The 18,111-nt window shown below is 54.0% G+C and overlaps 1 protein-coding gene across 2 annotated transcripts; it reads right to left on the bottom strand.

Moving 5' to 3' along the window:
• Positions 1-625: 625 nt before the first annotated feature.
• ACE (angiotensin I converting enzyme) lies at positions 626-16,564 on the bottom strand. 2 transcript variants are annotated; one of them, XM_015885889.3, is made up of 25 exons: positions 16,148-16,564; positions 13,150-13,317; positions 11,939-12,026; positions 11,365-11,508; positions 10,939-11,130; positions 10,703-10,800; positions 10,269-10,441; positions 9,778-10,001; positions 8,049-8,193; positions 7,666-7,764; positions 7,313-7,435; positions 6,609-6,820; positions 6,095-6,231; positions 5,782-5,940; positions 5,291-5,378; positions 4,945-5,088; positions 4,552-4,743; positions 4,323-4,420; positions 4,022-4,194; positions 3,447-3,670; positions 3,091-3,235; positions 2,793-2,891; positions 2,280-2,402; positions 1,558-1,745; positions 626-1,291 (listed from the first exon to the last, which is right to left on the bottom strand). In XM_015885889.3, exons 1-25 carry the CDS (start codon positions 16,358-16,360, stop codon positions 1,095-1,097), a joined length of 3,846 nt encoding a protein of 1,281 aa, XP_015741375.1. In that variant the 5' UTR covers positions 16,361-16,564; the 3' UTR covers positions 626-1,094. The 2 variants fall into 2 exon arrangements, with proteins under 2 accessions (XP_015741375.1, XP_085379938.1); XM_085523812.1 differs by lacking the exons at positions 7,313-7,435; positions 7,666-7,764; positions 8,049-8,193; ... (6 more) ...; positions 13,150-13,317; positions 16,148-16,564 and adding an exon at positions 7,121-7,267.
• Between the last annotated feature and the right edge of the window lie 1,547 nt (positions 16,565-18,111).

Here is an 18,111-nt window from a genome sequence, read left to right as displayed (position 1 = left end):
GTGATCAGTGTGCTGGGAAACAGGGCAGCTGCTTTGGGGTGGGTGTTTGGGGCAGCTGTTTCCCAGCCCAGGGAATGTGGTGAGAAGGGAAGAAACTGGTGGTGGTCCCTCCCTGTGGGTGTCCTGTGCATGGATGGAGGAGGGTTGGAAGCAAGCAACAACAAACCTGAGCATGGGTGGGCAGACATCTGCCTTCTGCTCCTCTTGGGTGCCTCTGGGGACTCAGTTTCCTGATGTAAGACGTGGCTGAGAGTGGAGGCAATGCAATGGGAGGGACAGCAGGATCCATCCTGCATCCCCTTATTTCCCCTCCTGCTCGGGGCTGCAGCAGACCGCAGCTCTTTAAGGCTGCAATAATCCCTGGCCTGGGATTAGTTTTGCACCTAATCACTGCAGAACAAATACGAAGTTTTATTTACAGAAGCAGAAGAAAGATGGGGGTGAAAAAAAAAAGCCTCAAGCACTGCTGATCCCAAGATAATCAGAGCTGGAGAGCAGGCAGCGATCGCTGACCTCAGAGCCCCCAATCCCCCCCTCCCCATGCTCTTACGTAAGTACACATCATTCAGTGCTGGAGCATCCCATTGAGATACCCCACCCCTGATAAAGAGCAGAGCTGCTGCACTGAGGGTAACAAGACATGGGTTTATTTCTCATCCATGCAAATGAACAGCCCAGCAGTGGGCAAACTAGGGATGGGCAGAGATCAGAAGCACGTTCTGTCCTTCCCAAGCCTGCCCTCTGTCACTTGAAGCCCCCGTGGCTTTGCCCATCCTGGCACAGGGGCTGGAGATGGGTGGTGGGGGCCCATGCTGGATTCAGTCCCCCCTGGGCACAGGAGCAGTCCCTGATGGCTCCGTGCCTGCCGGTGCCTGTATTTCTCTTCCTTTTATGCAGACGTTGGCAAATAAATAGTTCTTTTCTGCTTTGGCTCTTGCATAGTGGAAAAAAAACAAGTCCAACCTGATTGGAGAGAGGAGTCCTGGGCTGTGGAAACCCATGGCTTCGTGGGCAGAAGTGCCCTCAGCATTGCCACCAGCTGCCTGAGTCGCCCACCCTCACACCCTGTCTGCGCTCCCCCGTCTGTGGTTGCCTTATTTCAGTTCCATTTCTGAGCTGGATTTGAAGGCCTTTCTCCTTGATGAGCACAACTTGACACCCAAGAAGATGGAGATGATCAGGAAGACAAGTGCCAGTGCAAGCAATACCCAGGCGCCTGCGGTGGCTTGTTTGGTGCCCACTGACATGCCCAGAAAATCAGTTTTGTCGGTGGCAGCTTGGAATCCGGTGGCTGGAAAACAAAGGAGGGATGTGGTTGGTGCTGGTGGCTCTGGGCTGGGTGCAGTGGGTCACCTGCCCTCCCTTGGTTGGGCTCTTGGGTGACTTGTCTGCTTGTGAGACTCAGCTTGCTGGGAAATCAATGAGAGGCATCCAAACCCCCTGTGTTTTTTGGGGTGGTCAAGCAGCTCCATGTCTACCATGAACCGCATCCCCACCACGGTGAGGACCAAAATCTGCCCCCACTGTGGACCATGTCCAGCCCATTCCCACCTGTACCTGCGTAAGGAGTCCAGCTGTACTCGGGCCAACCCAGCACCTCGCCGTTCTTTGTGTTCTCCTTCACCAGCCATGTCATAAGGGGCTCAAAGTAGCTCATCAGGGCTTCTGCTGACATGTTGGGCTGCCCAGTGATGAGCTGCATGGCTTCAGGCCACGGCTTGCTGAAACCCAGCTTCATGGCATCTCTGTCGGGGGAGAAATTGGGTCCAGTGGGTTCCTTGTGGCCCTCACCTATCTCAGGGCTTGGGATTCTTGGTGTCATCAGCCCTGGGACACAGTCTGTGCCTTCTGACACCCACAGGGCTGTGAGCACAGAGCATGGAGAGAAGTTTTCATGTAGGATGTTGAGGCAACCCCCCACCCCCCAGTGAATTCAGCCTGATGCAATTCACTTTATGGGTTGAAGGGGTTAATTTTGCAGGCACTTTCCTTGAAGTGAGGGGGCTGTTTTCCCTAAGGAACAGGGGGCTGCGGGGGAGGAAGAGGAGGAGGAAGGAGCCTTCCCTCTGCCAGGGTCCCAGCTACCATCTAGTGGCTGCTTTTGCAATCACAGCTGCAGCGCCCAGCCAAGGGTCTCCCTGCCCACAGCCCATGGACAGGGACTTGGCTGGAACAAGGAAGGGAAGGGACACCAGGCTGCATTACCTCCTGGCTTCCTGAGCCACGGCCTGACTTTAAGGTATTTGGACATAAAGCCTCTGCCCTGCCCGTAGACCTACCCCAGGAGCTTCCCAGCCTCCTTGGACTGATAGATGTCACATGTGTGCAGGGGTCCCGTGTGCCCAGCTGCTTTGCAGAGTGCCTGGTGGAACTGGAACTGGATCACAAAGCTGACAAAGTACCTGGAGGGTTACATGGGGACAGATCCTGCTAGTGGCTGTGAAGGGAGCTGAATGTCCTCCCCTCCTCCCCTCACTGCAGAATCTCAACTTGGAGAAGCATCAGAAGCATCATTGGCTTTGAAGCTCCATCTGCATCAATTTGGCCCAATCTGGTGATGCTGCTTTTCCTTTTAACATGAGCTTATGGCTGCTCAGAGGGATGAGCCCATGCTTGTTGGAGAGCTCCCAAATCCAGCCTTCCCCTCTGACGCTCAGTCAGGATGGGCACCACCAGGAATCCCACCAGCCATGAAACAAGGTGGCATTGCTGCACCTGAACTGGATGTCCATGTTTGTGCATGGGCTCATTTATTCAAGAGGTGCTGCCCTGACCAAGCTCTGCTTGCTCACCTGATGTAGGGGACGTTGGCAGGGATGTGAAACTTTGCCCCAGGGTCGAAGTCATCTTCAGACCTTAGTACTGGTGGGCATAAGCCCTGGTACTTCAGCCTGGGCCAGAGAGGGAGAATTAGTGCAGTCTGGGGAGGAGAAGGTGGGCTTGACTGGGAGGGGTTATGGAAGGATGTGAGGACAGGATGAGGGATTACGTATCCCATCATGTCCCCATTGCAGCCAACTGGGCCACATGGAGAAAACACAAAGAGAAATGATGACCAAGCACCAAAGAGAGGTCTGAATGTGAACATACCTGAGGTTCCACCACTGCTGGTTGTACTCATCCTCCTTGATCCGCCCATCAAACACCTTCCAACGCCACTGGTCCATGAGGTATCCAAAGGGCAGGAAGGCGATTTTGTCCAGGGCGATGCTCATCAGGTAGTTGATGTCACTTTCTGCCCAGAGTGGGAAGATGTGAACAAGGCAGTACTGCAGCCACCTCTCCACCCTGTATGAGTCGTTCCACCCAACTGCATAGTGTCCCTGTTGGATCTTGCCCCTTCTATTGATACTCAGACATCATGCATGTCCCTGGTACATTCTTCCTCTGCATTTCCAGCTGCCTCCCCAAGCACTGTGCTGCGTGGTGTTCCCATGTCAGCTCACCTTCATTTTCTGTCACTTGGTCCAGCAGGTTGATGCTGTGCAGGTGTTTTGGGGTAGAGACAGACAATGCCATGACATCCCCAATGGCCTCGTGGAAGCCAGGGTTGGCTCCATCACGGAATGAGATGGGCTGGTCCATGTACTGCAGGAAGTACTGCACGTGGCCCATCTCATGGTGCACTGTGATTAGATCATCCATGTTCACCACGGTGCACTGCTTGATCCTGGATAAGGACAAGTGGGATGGGAAGGGGACAGAGGGCAGTGTTAAAGGGTGAAAGTCTTCAGGAAAGACTATACCCCATTCAGCTAATTTTCTCTTTGGTCTCTTTGCGTGTACCCCTTCCATCCCCAGGTCTGATGCCAGCCTGGACAAGTCTTGCTCCATAGAGTTGATCTCTGGCCATCTTCCTGCCTTTCCTGCTGCCCCTGCCCATTCCTGCTGGTATTCATTGCCTTTTTCACCCATTAGGGCAAGTCAGGGTAGGTTTGGATTGCCCTTCATCTGCCGTAGGAGCTCCTACCAGCAATGCCAACATCTTGGTTACCAGTGGGGCAGTGTGCCCTCACCCTACCTGAAGTCCTTGCGGTTGTAGAAGTCCCAGGCTGAGGCATGGCACACCACCTCCCGCCCATCCGCTGGCTTCTCAATCATGGACTTGTCCCAGAACTCCTGCGGCATGGGGATGAGGCCCAGGGAGGTAAAGAAGCGATCTGACTCCTCAAACATCCTCTTGGGTGTCCAGCCCTGGGGAGAAGCAGACAGAGGGTTTGTTGAAGGGCAGTGGAGATTCCTGGGGTTGCTGGAGGGAGGTTGGGGACAATCTTGTCTTTCTGGGAGGGGAGGTCTGTAGACAGTGCTGTGAAAGCACTGACCTGTTGTTTCATGGCTGGGGTGGCATCCACCTTGGTGGCATCTGGGAAGGGCATCACCAGGTCGAAGATGTTGGACCATGACTGGGCCCACATGTTGCCTGGGAAGTGCAGGAGGGAGACATGGAGAGGAAAGAAAAGGCAACCAGTTACTTTCAGCTTGTGCACAGGATTGGGCTAGTAGCAATCTCTTCCTGCTGGGAGACACAGCTCTGCTGAGCAAAGCCCTTACCCAGCAAGTGAGCAGGAATGGGACCCTTCAGGTTTATGTGCTCTGCTCCATATTTGTTGTACAGGGCACGACGTACGTAGGCATGCAGGTTGAGGTACAGGGGCTGCAGCTGCAGGTACAGCCTCTCTAGATCTTCCTCAAAGGTGGGTGTCTCATACAGGGATCTCCAGTAAGCCCCATTGTCTGTGTATCCTGTAGTAGGGCAAGAGCAGAAGCTGTCAATTCCCTTCTTGGGCAAGCCTTGGGTCCCAGGTTTCCCCATGAGAAGTGGACCCAATGAGAAATGGATCTCTGTGCCCACAAGATGTTGGCTCTGATCTGGATGATCAGCTCAATTCCCTGCTCACAGGGTTCCAAGGTCATGGTGGGTGTCTGAAGGAGCAGAACACTGACCATTGAGCACTGCTGCCTTGTTGCTCAGTTCCACGTATCGCTTGTATTTGTCCTTGATTTTCGCCCCAGAAGCATCCCGCCAGCCCTTCCAGGCAAAGAGGAGCTCCTTATAGTCCCGTGAGGTAGCCAGGATGTCCGTGAGGTCTGAAGAGAGAGCAATGATGTCAGCCTGAGGGTGTTGGGTGGGTTGGCCTGCTGCAATGACGCTAGACCCTATATACTGCTCAGGGGATGTCATAGAGAGGGTTGAAGAGCCCCTTGATGACCCTTCTCTGTGCCCCTGTGAAGAATCCCTCCTTCCTAAGGCTGCTGCAGAAGAACCACTGAACTCCCTGCCAGCTCTTACCAGGATCCAAGGGGTGGCAGACGTTGTTCTCCCTGCAGACCTTGGCTACGCTGTATGTGGTCTCCATATCTGAGAGGAGGGTGTTGTACTGCAAAGGAGATCACATTGTGTGAGCTGCTTATCATTGCTCTTGCTCTTGGGGAACAACACAGCCCCTGGGTGTTTCCCTCTGCCCCCTTCCACACCGTCCTGGAAGGTTGTGTGAGCCCAGAAGGAGGCAAAGTTGAGTCAAAATGGAACATGTTGGGCCAGCACACAAGGTGTTGTTGTCATCTAAGCAGCTGGACCCCACAGCAGGATGAGATTGACAATACTTTGGTGGGAAACTCTGGAGGCAATGACCCCTCCTTTGTGTAGAAGGTCCCAAACCATCACTTAACAGCTGCAGGGGCAGAGTCAGCTGCCCAGTGTCATTTGCTATAAGCTGGGAGAAGCCTGTATCTTATAGTGGCAAAGGACACCCAGCCCTGCTCTGTCCCCTTGCAGCTCACCTCCTTCAGCTCATCCTCTGGCAGGGCTGCCCTCTCAAGGACACTCAGCTTATTGAGGATGCGGGTGACAGTTTCATCCTGGAAGTCCGAGGAGTCGAACTGCCTGGCTCTCATGCCATACTCAATAGTGTGCTTGGACATGGCCAAGTTCTTCTCCAGCTGTAAAAACAAGAGGAGACAGGAGAGAAGTTACCTGAGAGAGATCCCTGAGACAGGCCATCAACAGAAGCACCACCTGCTATACCACAACTGCCAGCATCCCCATGGCTTCCCACATGTTCTTCCCCATACAATCCCAGAGTTGTTTCCATACCATGACTTCCTTGTTGTGGTCAGTGATATTGGTGTTGTAGGCCCAAGATGCCTCAGTGTAAGCATTCCACACCGCCTCAGCCGTGCTGTTGTACTCGGCTAAGAACTCTTTAGCTTGTGCTTCATCTACTATTTTATCTAGAGGAAGACATAAACGAGGGAAGAGAGAGGGAGTCCTGTTCAGAAGAGCATCTTTCCATGGACAAACCACGCTTGAACTTTTCCCACAGCTGCAGGTCTACTGAAGGATGCCACAACCTGGGAGCAGCCTGAAGATGGGAACGTCCCATAGGACAGGGGGTGGGATATCAGGACAAGCTACACACTCTAGACCCACTTGGGCAGGCAAATGGCACCTGTTTCAATGGAAGATGAAACCACCCAGGAAACAACACCCTTAGGCTGAGTATTTCTCTTTTTCCTGGCATGGAGCCCTCACATATCTGCAGCAGAAACCTCCTTGTCTTGCCTAGGGTTTAGTGATTTCCTTTGGCATCTCCCAATACTAGCCTTACCAATGCCTTCAGGATAGCCTTCAGGGACAGGGGGACGCCAGTCAAACTCAGGCCAGCCCAACACCTCGTTGGTCTTGTTGTTCTGCTCCTGCAACCAGGTGGTGACAGGGCTGAAATACTCCAGGAGTGCCCCAGCATCCATCTTATCCGTGCCAGTGAGGTTGAACAGGATTTCCTGCCATGACTTGGAAGACCCAGCCTTCAACACCTCCCTGCAATGGAGTGGGACAGTAAGAGTTGGCATGAGACTAGGGCATGGATGGGAGAAAAGCAGTGATGGAATCTCAATACCACAAGGGCTTATACTGTTCCTGAGAGGGACACAGACCTGGAGAACTGCCACTGAAGCCCCCCAGCTATCCTGTGCTTGGGGATTGAAAACTCTCCCTCACATTCTCATGCATTCATTAACACCCAATACGTCAATGGGAACCAAACATGCTTGAGTGACCTCTTGTCTGGGTGGAGCTAGTGACGGGGATAATAGCAGGACTCTGGTGAGGACCACTCACCCCACCCCAGTGCTTCCATGAATTTCCATCTATCCATCCATCCATCTGCAAAGCTATTTCTCCAGCCATCTCCATGGCCACTTTTTCCTTCCTTCCTTCCTTTCTTCTTTCCTTCCTTTCTTCCTTGCACACCATCAGCTTCCACGCACACATCTGCCCGTGGCGATTGTCCCGACCCTCCTCTGTCCCCACCTGAGTTTGGCTCCAGCCTCTTTGGACATGTAGATGTCACAGGTGTGCAGGGGACCGGTGTGGTTGGCCGCCTGGCACAGCGCCTTGTGAAACTGGAACTGGAGGATGAAACTCGCAAAGTACCTGCCAAGGAAGCCCGTGAAGGTGAGCAATGGGGACAAAGGGAAGCAGATGTGTCCCAGGGCATGGCTGAAGGCACCTTGCCACACGTCTGCTCCCCATCATTTTTTGGTCCCAAGCATTGGATGGTCTCTGTGTATTGAGCAGAACCAACACATCCCAGTCTCTATCTGAAGAGTTGGGATCCCTGCACCTCTCACAAACCCCCATCCCCTTCCCAGCACCTTCTCTACCTGATGTAAGGGGTGTTCCCAGGGATGTGGTACTTCGCTCCGGGATCAAAGTTGCTTTCATTCCTTGAAACTGGAGGACAAATACCCTGGTATTTGGTTCTGTGGACAACAGAGAATAAGAATACAAGCTGGAAAGAGGAAGCCAGATGAACCAAGGGAGGGAACAGGAAAGGAAGATGCAGTGCTAAAGAGAGCTGCACCATTGTTTACTTTCCTGAATTCCCATTCCTGAACCCACCCATCCACCCATCCATCCATCCATCCATCCATCCATCCATCCATCCATCCATCCATCCATCCATCCCCAGCCATTTCCTCTGCCACTTTTCCCCTCCCTTCACATCCTCAGCCTCCATGCATGCATCCATGGTGACCAGCCCTACCTCAGGTACCACCAGTCATAGTTGTATCGACTTGGGGGTGTGCGGCCATTGAACACATTCCAGCGCCACTGGTCGATGAGGTAGCCAAAGGGCAGGAAGGCAATCTTCTCCAAGGCCATCTTCAGCAGGTAGTTGATGTTGCTCTCTGCAGGAAACAGAGTCCAGATGAGGCTGGGAAGGAGCCTGTCTGGACAGCACTAAGATCACCAGACCTTTTGTTGCCATCAGGGTGAGGAGGGCTGGATGAGCAGTTGGAACAGCATTTCAACATGTAGTTTTGCTCTTTAGTGAAGCTTGGATGGGACACAGGAGGTTTTTCTAGCTGCAGCTCCTGCCTGGGACAACTTGGAAGTGACAAACTCATTGTTCCTTTGCACTCAGTCTGGCTCTCAGTATGAAAATGTCTCAGATAAGGATACCTCTAATGCACACATTCATTCTAGAGGGTCTTCAGGCTGAAAGGGATTTGCTCCCCAGGGCTGGCATGGCAAAGCAAAAGATGCCACAGTTTGGATCCAGAACTGGGGTCAAACCTGGTACAGTAACCACCATTCCATGGGAAGCACTGCGGGTGGTGACATCTGCTTTCCCCTGCTCCCTGGGGAAACCTTACAAAGGCAGGTTGAAGAAGGACCAGCTGGAGAGCCAGCTGAAGCTGTGGGGTTGGGAAGGGTTGGCAGCAGTTCTCTAAAGGGCTGCTGGCTGCCATCACAGCACTGGCGTGGCAGCCAAGGACCCGTTAGTCAGACAGCAATGCCTGGAGGCAGGGACCATCTGCTCCACACTGCTTGTACAGCATCGACCCAGCACTCTTCTGTGTTGTGATGGCTTCCCCCTCATGAAGCAGATTTAATGACAAGGCAGGAGGACCCGGGACTGTCCCTGCTCTGCAAAGCAGCCGCCTGCGGCAGGAGGCTGTGAACACTGTTTCCTCTGCTGCCATCAGCTTTGATATGTTGGCTGAGAGGTGGCTGCGGGGAGGAGATCCTTGCCAAGCTGGGCAGTGTCCTGCAGTGACAAGTCCTCCTCCGCTGCACTGCCTGGCAGGCAGACATGTCATCCACTGACTGTCCTCGTGACGGAGCACATGAGAGCTCAGTGCTACCTCTGCAGGGCTGCTCAGGGGCTCCTGGGAGCTTCCTGATGAGGGGAAGGGGAACACCAGAAAGACTGAAGCTGATAAAGCACAGAAATGCTGCTGTGAGGTTTGGGACAGTTGGGGAAGGGAATGGACAAGCTCTGGGGAGCATCACTGCTGCTCTTGGTGGTGAAAAGAATGGACTCAGAGGGTGGTGACGCACTGGATCAGGTTGCCCAAGGAGGCTGTGGATGCCCCATCCCTGCAGGCATTCAAGGCCAGGCTGGTCTGGTGGTTGGCAACCCTGCACATAGCAGGGGGTTGGAACTGGATGAGCACTGTGGTCCTTTGCAACCCAGGCCATTCTATGACTCTATGGGCCAAGAAGGGATTGTTCATAGAGACAAGTAGGAAATGTCCATGTAGTCATGAGTCAAGAAGGGGCTGTCTATGGAGCCAAGAAAGGATCCATGCATGGATTCAGAGAAAAGAAGGGGTCTATGCTTCTAAATAAGCATGAGTGGAAGGTGTGGGGCTTTTCCTTCTCTGGGCTGTGTTGCCAGACTGCAGCCTACCCTGGCACATCCCCCTCCCTTCCTGGTGCCACTGGCAGTATTTGAACCCTCCAGATCTGCAGAGAAGCTGCCATACCTTCATCCTCAACAGCATTGCTGAGCAGCCCGATTTTCTGAAGGTGGATGGGGGTGGAGACAGACAGGGACATGACATCACCAATGGCCTCATGGAAGCCAGGGTTGGCCCCACCACGGAAGGAGACGGGCTGGTCCTTGTACTGCAGGTAGTACTGCACATGGCCCATCTCGTGGTGCACTGTGAACAGCTGCTCCATGGTCACTGTTGTGCACTGCTTGATCCTGCCGGGTGAAAACAGCATTGCCTGAGATGGGTGAGGGCTGCCTGACCTGCCCATGCACCTCTTGATGGGAACAAACCCTGAGGGTCCCCAATAGGATGGCAGAACTCCATGTGGAAAACATAAACTCAATGGAAGGGAAAGCAGAGCAGTGTCATACCTTGAAAACTTATCCCATAAAGGGAAACATCAGGTTGGGGGTACCCAAAATGATGACCATCACATCAGGGGGGACTGAGGAGGGTCTTGTTCTGCACGACCCACACACCTGAAGTCCTTGCGGTTGTAGAAGTCCCATGCTGAGGCATGACACACCACTTCCCGGCCATCTGCTGGCTTCTCCAGCATGGACTTCTCCCAGAACTCAGGTGGCATCTCCAGCAGCCCCAGGGAAGTGAAGAACTCCTCCGAGACGCGGAACATGTGTGTGGCATTCCAGCCCTGGTGGGACATGTGGGATGGTGTATATGTAGCCACTAGAACTGGTCCCACTGCATCATCATGCCCTTTTCTCATCTGCTGCCTCTTTGACTATTGCTGGAGAGGGAGTGGAGTCATTTTTGTGTCCCTGGCCCTCCCCCAAAATGCCTTTTCTGCTGCTCCACATGCAGATATGGGCAACCACCCCCATAGGCTCAATGTTATGGTCAATGCCTCCCCCCCCCTTTTTTTTTTCCCCATCTGTTGCCACTAGCTCTGTACCTTATTCACCATGGTGCTTGTGACATCCAGGTTGGGCTTGTTAGGGTAGGGGACCATTAGATCATAGATATTGTTCCATTGCTGAGCCCACATGTTGCCTGAAAGCAGAAAACAGCAGGAGTGGAGTCAGAGATGGGACACGAGGAAGTGAAACACAGCAATAGTTGGTACCCCCGCCCTGCCCCCCCCAAGTCCTGTTACAGCTCTCCAGCCCCACCAGCACCCCTGGCCCTTACCGAGGAGGTGAGCAGGGATGGGGCCCTTCAAGTTAATATATTTGGGGCCATAGCGGTCATAGAGCTTTCTTCGGACAAAAGCATGCAAGTTGAGGTAGAGTGGCTCCAGCTGGTTGTAGAGATGCTCCAGGTCATCCTCAAAGGTGGGGGAATCGTACCAGGAGCGCCAGTAGCTGCCTGTGTCCTCGAATCCTGCAGGAAGGCAGTGATGACTCTTGACTTTAACCCCAAAGAGCTGACCCCACATCTATCCCCACCAGCTGGGACTGTTGAACATCAGTGGGAATTTTACTCCTACCTCAAGGTGTCAACACCTGGGCAAGGGGGGAAGTGGAAGCTCTGTGCATTTGGGATGGGGAGAGCAGGACACCACACTGCCCTGATTCCCACCCCTGGCCCACCCCATATCCCCCATCCTGCTCTCACCATCCATCTGATACGCCTCGTTGCTCAGTGTCACGAAATCCTGGTACTTGGCACGCAGTGGGTTGCCTGCAGCATTGTGCCAGCCCTCCCAGGCATAGAGGAGCTTCTTGTAGCTGCGGGAGGTGGCCATGATGTCTGAGATGTCTGGGACAAAGAGGACAAGCAGGACATGAGGGCCCAGTGGGAAGGAGGGGCAGAAGCAGGGCACATCCCATAGCAAGTCTGTGAGGTGCCACCATCATTGTGTTGAATACATCACAGAATCATAGAACCATTAAGGTTGGAAAAGAACTACAAAGGTCAATAAGTCCATCCACCAGCCCATCCCTACAGTGCCCACTCATGAGGTTGGAAAAGACCTCTAAGATCATCAAGTCCAACCATCAACCCATCTCCACCATGCCATGGTCCTCCAGACTTGTGCTCCAGACCCTCCAATATTTCCTCATCTCAAGACAACCCCAGGACCATGAACCAGGACCCTGTCAACCACGACCTGCTGAGGATCTGGGGATCAGAGCACACTGTGTGTGCTCACTGGGAGGCAGGGGATGGAGATGGGGATGATCTTTACCTGGCTCCAGATCCCAGCAGGTCCCATTGTCAAGGCACACCTTGGCTGTGGAGTATATTTTGTCCATGTCGCTCAGGATGGTGTTGTACTGTGGGGAGGGAAAAGGCATTGGGGCAGGAAAGGGGTGGGAACAGGCTGCTCAGAAAGGGATTTACAAAGATTTCCAACCTCCAGAGCACATGAATGTGTCTGGAAGAGGAGCCAGTGTGTTTGTACAACACGATTCTGGGGGAGATGAGCGTCATTTCTGCACTCATTGTACAGAGGCTCTTTGGGACAGACAACCCACGTACAGCCTCCATGTCCCGGAGCACAGCTATTTATAGTGCCCTTCATCAGATAGAACAGTCTGTTTATCAGAGTGGGCAAAAAATAAAACAAAATTAAAGAAGGAGCAGGAGGAGGGAAGGGTATTTATTTCTCCAAACTTCAACAACAGCAAACAATAGCAACGGGAGGTTTCCTGGAACGTGCCCAGGGAGCTCATTCCCAGGGAAGGAAATTCCGTCCCTCTCTCTGTCCCCATTCCTCTGCTCAGGGTGTTTGAAGGGGAGGGGACGGTGCTGGATGACGGCAGAGGCTGCAAGCAGGGGGAAATGAGGATGATGTGTGGGGAGATGTGATGCTCTCTGTTATCAGGGATAGGTTTCCAGGAAGGAACCAGGGCCAATGCTGCTCCTATGAGGATTGATTGTATCAGTGGGCTCACTATGTGAGCTGTGTGTCAGTGGAGAGGTAACCCAAGAGCCAGCACAGATGTACAGACATTGCAGCCTGGTGCATTTTACTTGCGTTTAAGCTGCAGACCATGCAAGCTCAGGACTACTATGGGGAAGGCTCAGGCCATCCTAATGTACCCAGTGCTGGGCTGTGCCCAGGGCCAGCCAAGCCAGCTGGCCTCCAGCCATGGGCACGGGTTGGATGGTATCCAGGGCACACACAGAGCCCCTCAGTGTAAGCAGGAAATCTCTGGCTCCTCCTCACAGGTAGCTCTGTGCTGATGTTAGGGACTGATACCAACCATGTGCAGCCCCAGATGGGGACCACAGATCCCATATATGCCCTCCATCACATCCCTACTTCACATCATTCCCCCAAAACACAATGAAGGGCCATCAGAGGAGTCTGGATGCTCAGGGAAAAATGGCTTTCATAGAGCTGAGCAGCATAGAAGCATCTCCAGGGCTTCACCAACAAACAATATTACCTACCTGCTGCCTCTTGTCCAGGGGCAGGTTGGAGGGCCCCAGGGTCTGGATGGAGCCGATGATTTTCTTCAGCTGCGGGTCACTGAAATTGTTCCAGATGCTGCCATACAGCTCTTTGGCTTTCTTCCCCCACAATTCTGTGAAGTTTTGTTCCTCCAGCGATGCCTCGACCTGCATGGAGAGAGAGAGATGTTCCACTGCATGCAGTGTCACGAGGGTTTGTGCGAGCCAGAGGGCTCAGGACATGTGGGAACAAACAGAGACATCCCCAAGTGACATTTATAAGAAGAGACAGCAGTTTCCAGCTGAATCCACAGCTGCAGACAAGGAGGTGGCATTTCAGTCTCTTTTGGAGGCAATGTAGCTTGGGTGGGATGGGGACACCAGGATGAGGTGTCCGTGCCATGTGGGCAACCCCTGCTCTGTGTCCTATGATCTCCAAGCTTGGGTTTCACCTGGTAGTGGAGTACTCCTTTGCCCTGCAGATGCAACCCCTCGAGTTTCAACCTCTGGAGATGTACCCTTTGGTGATAAACCCTCTGGAGATGCACTCAGTTTTGGGGCTCCCACCATCTCCAGCCTCCAACCCTGCCAGCCCCAACCTCCCTTCCCATGCTGTGGGGCAGCAGCAGCTGGAGCTGCAGCCAGCAGCCACAATTCTGGGAAGAGGCTCATTGCAGGCAGCAGCATCCACACACCCAGCCTGCAAACACTGATTTTCTTGGGAGAATCCCAGCCTGGGCAGTGGGCAGTGAGAACATGCAGAACACCTGCCCTGTGCCATCCCAGTGTGATTTATGGAGCTCATTAGCTGTTACTTGTGGCGTTTCCAGCCTGGCCCCAACAAGCCTGGTTTGTTTTAGTTTAATCTCCACATTCTCTAGGGAGGATGGGAGTTGCAGTTACAGGGATGGGAGTTGCAGTGCAGTGGGGCTGGAGGTGGCTTGGGGTAGGGAGGGAGATGCCTGAAGCAGACCCAGGAGCCCTCCTTGGGACATCCTGGTGCCTCCCTGGGGACATCACACTGGCAGCCTCAGGGACACCCTACAGCAAGAGCCCTTCACCCATGGGAGTCACCCCACAAAGTGTGGAGGATCATGAGGGAGATCTGATCCCTTCCAGCACCCTGTTTCTGAGCCGGGAGATGCATGAGGCAGAGTCCAGCTGTGTTTTGTCTTCTCCTTGAGCAGCCGCCTGTGTTTGGTCAGACCAATCATGCCCTAAATTCTCCTGACAGCTCTGGTGGAGTGAGCTGAGGCTGCCGGCTCTGCCCGAGACCCCTCGGTCCTTCCAGGATCTCTCTGCATGGCTGAGGGCTGCTGTCATTTTGTCCCCTGGGCCACTTCTCTGGTTCCAGGTCCTGGGGGAGCCCACATCTGGCTCAGCCTCACTGTACTATAGACCTGAGCAGGGATTACCTGGCCCAAGGTTCACCAAATTTCCCCCCTCTCCAAGATTCAACCTTTGAGTCACCCCGTTAACCCTTTGGTGCTCAGTCTCCAAGTCACACAGCATACGTTCTTTCTATCTCTTTGATGAGCTGATGTCAGGGGCTGGTTCCCCTCCTCTCCCTCTCCTAACACTGCATTGGGACTGGGGAAAGAGTGTGCTGGTTGCTTTGCAAGCTGCTGGGGGCATCTCCCATGGAGGGCAAAACTTTGGGCACAGCAGCCAGAAAAGTTCTCTCCATCTCTACCCTCTCATCCCAAAAACCATCTGGGAGCTGCTGGGAAGGGAGTGGGGCTGGCTCAAGAAGCACTGACATCACAGTGAATGCACAGCTGTGATCCTCAGGTATTTATTAACATGGGAAAGAGCACAAGCTGCTCTGGGGAGGCCCCTGAGGTGCCTCCAAACCCACTGCCTTGTGTGGCTTGGATGCTCCCACTGTGCCCAGAGGTCTCTGGGCCCACTGCAACATCTGCAAAGGCAGCAGCTGGGTGTGTATTCAGACCTCACATCAGCTCGCCCTAAAAGGCCCCAGGGGCACACAGGGTGTCCTGCCAAGCTGGCAGCAGCCCTGGCAGTGTTTGTTCCCATCCTGTCCTTGCTGTGCTCTGCATGGACTGACAAGCAGCCCACAGTGTGTGTCCCTGTCCCACAGGCTGGGCTTGGGGTTGCATGATGGTGCTTAGGGCATGAAGGTGACATACAGGTCCCCAAATGCAAGTTGGTCACGTATGGGTTGTGCTGACCCTATGTCCACTTTGCTATATAGGGTGGCACATGTAGATCTGAGCTGCATACAGAGCTATGATTATGTCCCCATGCCATCACGTCCATAACCCCAAGCCACATCCCTATCCCCATGCCATGCCCATATCCCCATGCTGTGTCAGTGTCCCTGTGCTGTGGCCATGGCAGCTCCCCTCATCCAACAAGCATTAGAGGAATGTCCAAGCAGAGCAGGGGCCAGGCACAGCTGTGCAGCTCCATATCCTAGCCCTGGTTCATGCCAACCCCTTCCACACCTGCAAGGAACCCACAGCTTTGCTCCCTACTGGAATCTGCCAGCACCAGCTGAGCAGATGTCAGATTTCCCACATTTGGAGCATGTTCCCAACGCCAGCTTTGTCCCCATGGGCTGGGGATGAAATAATGTTGCCCCGGTGCCACCCCGCTGTGTGTTCACACTTGGGGCCCTGGCAAGGCACAGTGCCAGGGACGTGGAGGGAGAAGGGACAGGAACACACGACACCTGACCCTGGTCTGGGAGGGGGGGTTGAGGGGTGGACAGGGAAAAGTGCTGGGAATGGGGAAACACCTCTAAAAATAAACCCAGGCTGCTGTGGGGCCACGACCGTGGTGCTGAGGTCTCCCCAGAGGGACAATTTGGGGGGAAAACCTTTCAATTCTCAGGCTGGGAGTCCAAGCACTGTGCCAGCACCTTGGGACACTAAGGAAGGAACCTACAAGGGAGGAAGGAGAGGAAGGGGAGGAAGGGGATCGCCGACCCCACTCAGCAGCGCCCACCCCATGATGTCCCCATCCCATCACCCACCTGCAGGGCAGCGTTGGCGGTCGTCAGGTTGGTGTTGTACTCCCAGCTGGCCGACACGCTTCGGAAGAGGACGATCTCTGCCGTTCTGTTATAGGCATCGGCAAAGAGAACGGCCCCAGCTTCGGTGGCGTCGAACTGGGGGGGTTCCAGCCCAGGCTGCAGGGCACCCACCAGGCTGAGCCACGGCAGCAGCAGCCCCAGAGCCGCGGGCATCGTGATGGGATCCGTGCAGGAGCCTTGCGAGGGAGCTTCCCAACGCTGCCGCCTGCTTATAAGCCAGCGCTAACCCTGCCCACCGTGCCTGCCTCCCTTCGCCGATAAGAAGCGAGCATTTTTGCGCTCGCCCTTGGGCTGCACCGCAGCGGGGTGACAGAGCTGCCTTTGGGGTGCAAAGTCCCCTCGGCGTCCGGCTGTGCCAAAGGGAAGGGGAAGGGGTTGGGAGGAAAGAGGGAGAAGAATTGAGGGAAGGGTGGGAATGAAAATAAAGCAGGAGGAAGGCTGGGAGTTCGGGGTGGGCGGCTGCGGGGTCTGTCCCACGCTGGACTCTGTCCTGGGCCCCTCCCACAGCTGTATGGCAGTGAAACCCCATCATGGTCATCCCTGAGTGACCCACAGCTTCTTGGCAGCTCCCCATGGACCGAATCTCATTTTACAGAGGAAAGCAGTGTTTCTTTGAACCGTGAAGGAAATCCCATCCCGTCCCACGAAGTGTTTGGATTTGAGGAATTAAACTGATGACAAACGAGTAACAAAAAGTTCTTTCCAAATGAAAACCAGATCCGTTTTGATGGGCTTGATGGCTCATTTCACGTCACGTTTTTGTTTTGTTTGTAGCTTTGTTGTTGTTGCTTTTTAATTATATAAATCCCTTTTCTCTGGGGTCTGGCCCCAGCCCTGGGAGCTGTGCCCAAGTTGAGCTCTGGCCCCAGTCTGGCCACATCCCACTGACCACATCACTGCTCTGTAGGGTCACAGCAGACACCCTTCATGGAGTGGGGAGCTTTTAAAGAGGGGAACAGGGCAACACTTGAACTGTTGGCCCCATCATGTGCTGGACATGGCCATAGAGACCCAATGGGGAAATCCCAACTCTTTGAAAAGGGACAAATCATCCCAATGTGGCACCTATGGGATGCAGAGAACCACTTCCAGAAGAGAAAGAAGGGAATTAGGAGCCTGTGAGCCCTGACATCAATAAACCCCTTCCAAGAATCACAGCTTCCTGGTCACACCACATCCTGATGCAAGCATCCACAAAACCTTCATTGTTGATGCTGGTTCTGTGCCCACCAGTGAGATCAGCAGCGCCCGCAGCCTGGACACCACGACACCCTCCTGCCCCCCCCTTGCCATCTTCACTCCCAATCGGCCACACGATCCTGGAAACATCCCTGAGAAGTTGGGAAAATGGTTGGTTGGGCTCCAATTTGGCTGATGACCAAGAGCTGATGAATGGAGATTTCCTGAGAAGCTCCGGCCCCCTGTTCCCAGCTATACCGGGGAGGGGTTTTCCCGGCCATTGGGCCAGGATTAGGGCTGAAATGGGCTCTGCAACCTCTGCATGATGTGGTGACCCCAACAAAGGCAGTTTGGAGCCTTTTTCCATAGGGAAGAGCTCACGGTGCTCCTGTGGTTGATGTACCTGAGGTGATTCTGAGCGCTGCTGCTGCTGCTGTGGGATGTTGTGTTGGGCAGGGTGGCTGTATTGCCCAGCTCAGTGACATCCCATCCTAAAGGTTTCCAGCTGAGATCAGACATGGGACAGTGCTGGCAGAGGAAGGAGCCATGATCCAGGAAAGCAAATGGGATAGATGCAAGCCCAAAGATGCAAGTTGGTGCCTCTGTGCTGCCATGGGGCACACTTGGGTGCAGAGGGACCCACATACCCATTGCAATCTGATGGGGTTGAACTGGGTGATGAGGATATGGGAACACATTTGGACCCATAAATGGGATACCCTGGG

This window comes from Coturnix japonica, chromosome 24 (genome assembly GCF_054131305.1).
Source record: "Coturnix japonica strain WE chromosome 24, WE-NBRP24, whole genome shotgun sequence".
Classification (NCBI taxonomy): domain Eukaryota; kingdom Metazoa; phylum Chordata; class Aves; order Galliformes; family Phasianidae; genus Coturnix; species Coturnix japonica.
Note: the sequence above shows the minus strand (reverse complement) of the source record. Positions and strands in the feature narration are given on the sequence as shown.

Excerpts from the sequence above, each read along its gene's own strand:
- ACE (XM_015885889.3), bottom strand. The coding sequence starts at position 16,360 with ATGCCCGCGGCTCTGGGGCTGCTGCTGCCGTGGCTCAGCCTGGTGGGT. Across the intron at positions 11,509-11,938 it reads CTGCTGGGATCTGGAGCCAG|ACATCTCAGACATCATGGCC; the intron begins GTAAAGATCATC and ends TCTTTGTCCCAG. Across the intron at positions 10,002-10,268 it reads TACAACCGCAAGGACTTCAG|GATCAAGCAGTGCACAACAG; the intron begins GTGTGTGGGTCG and ends TTCACCCGGCAG.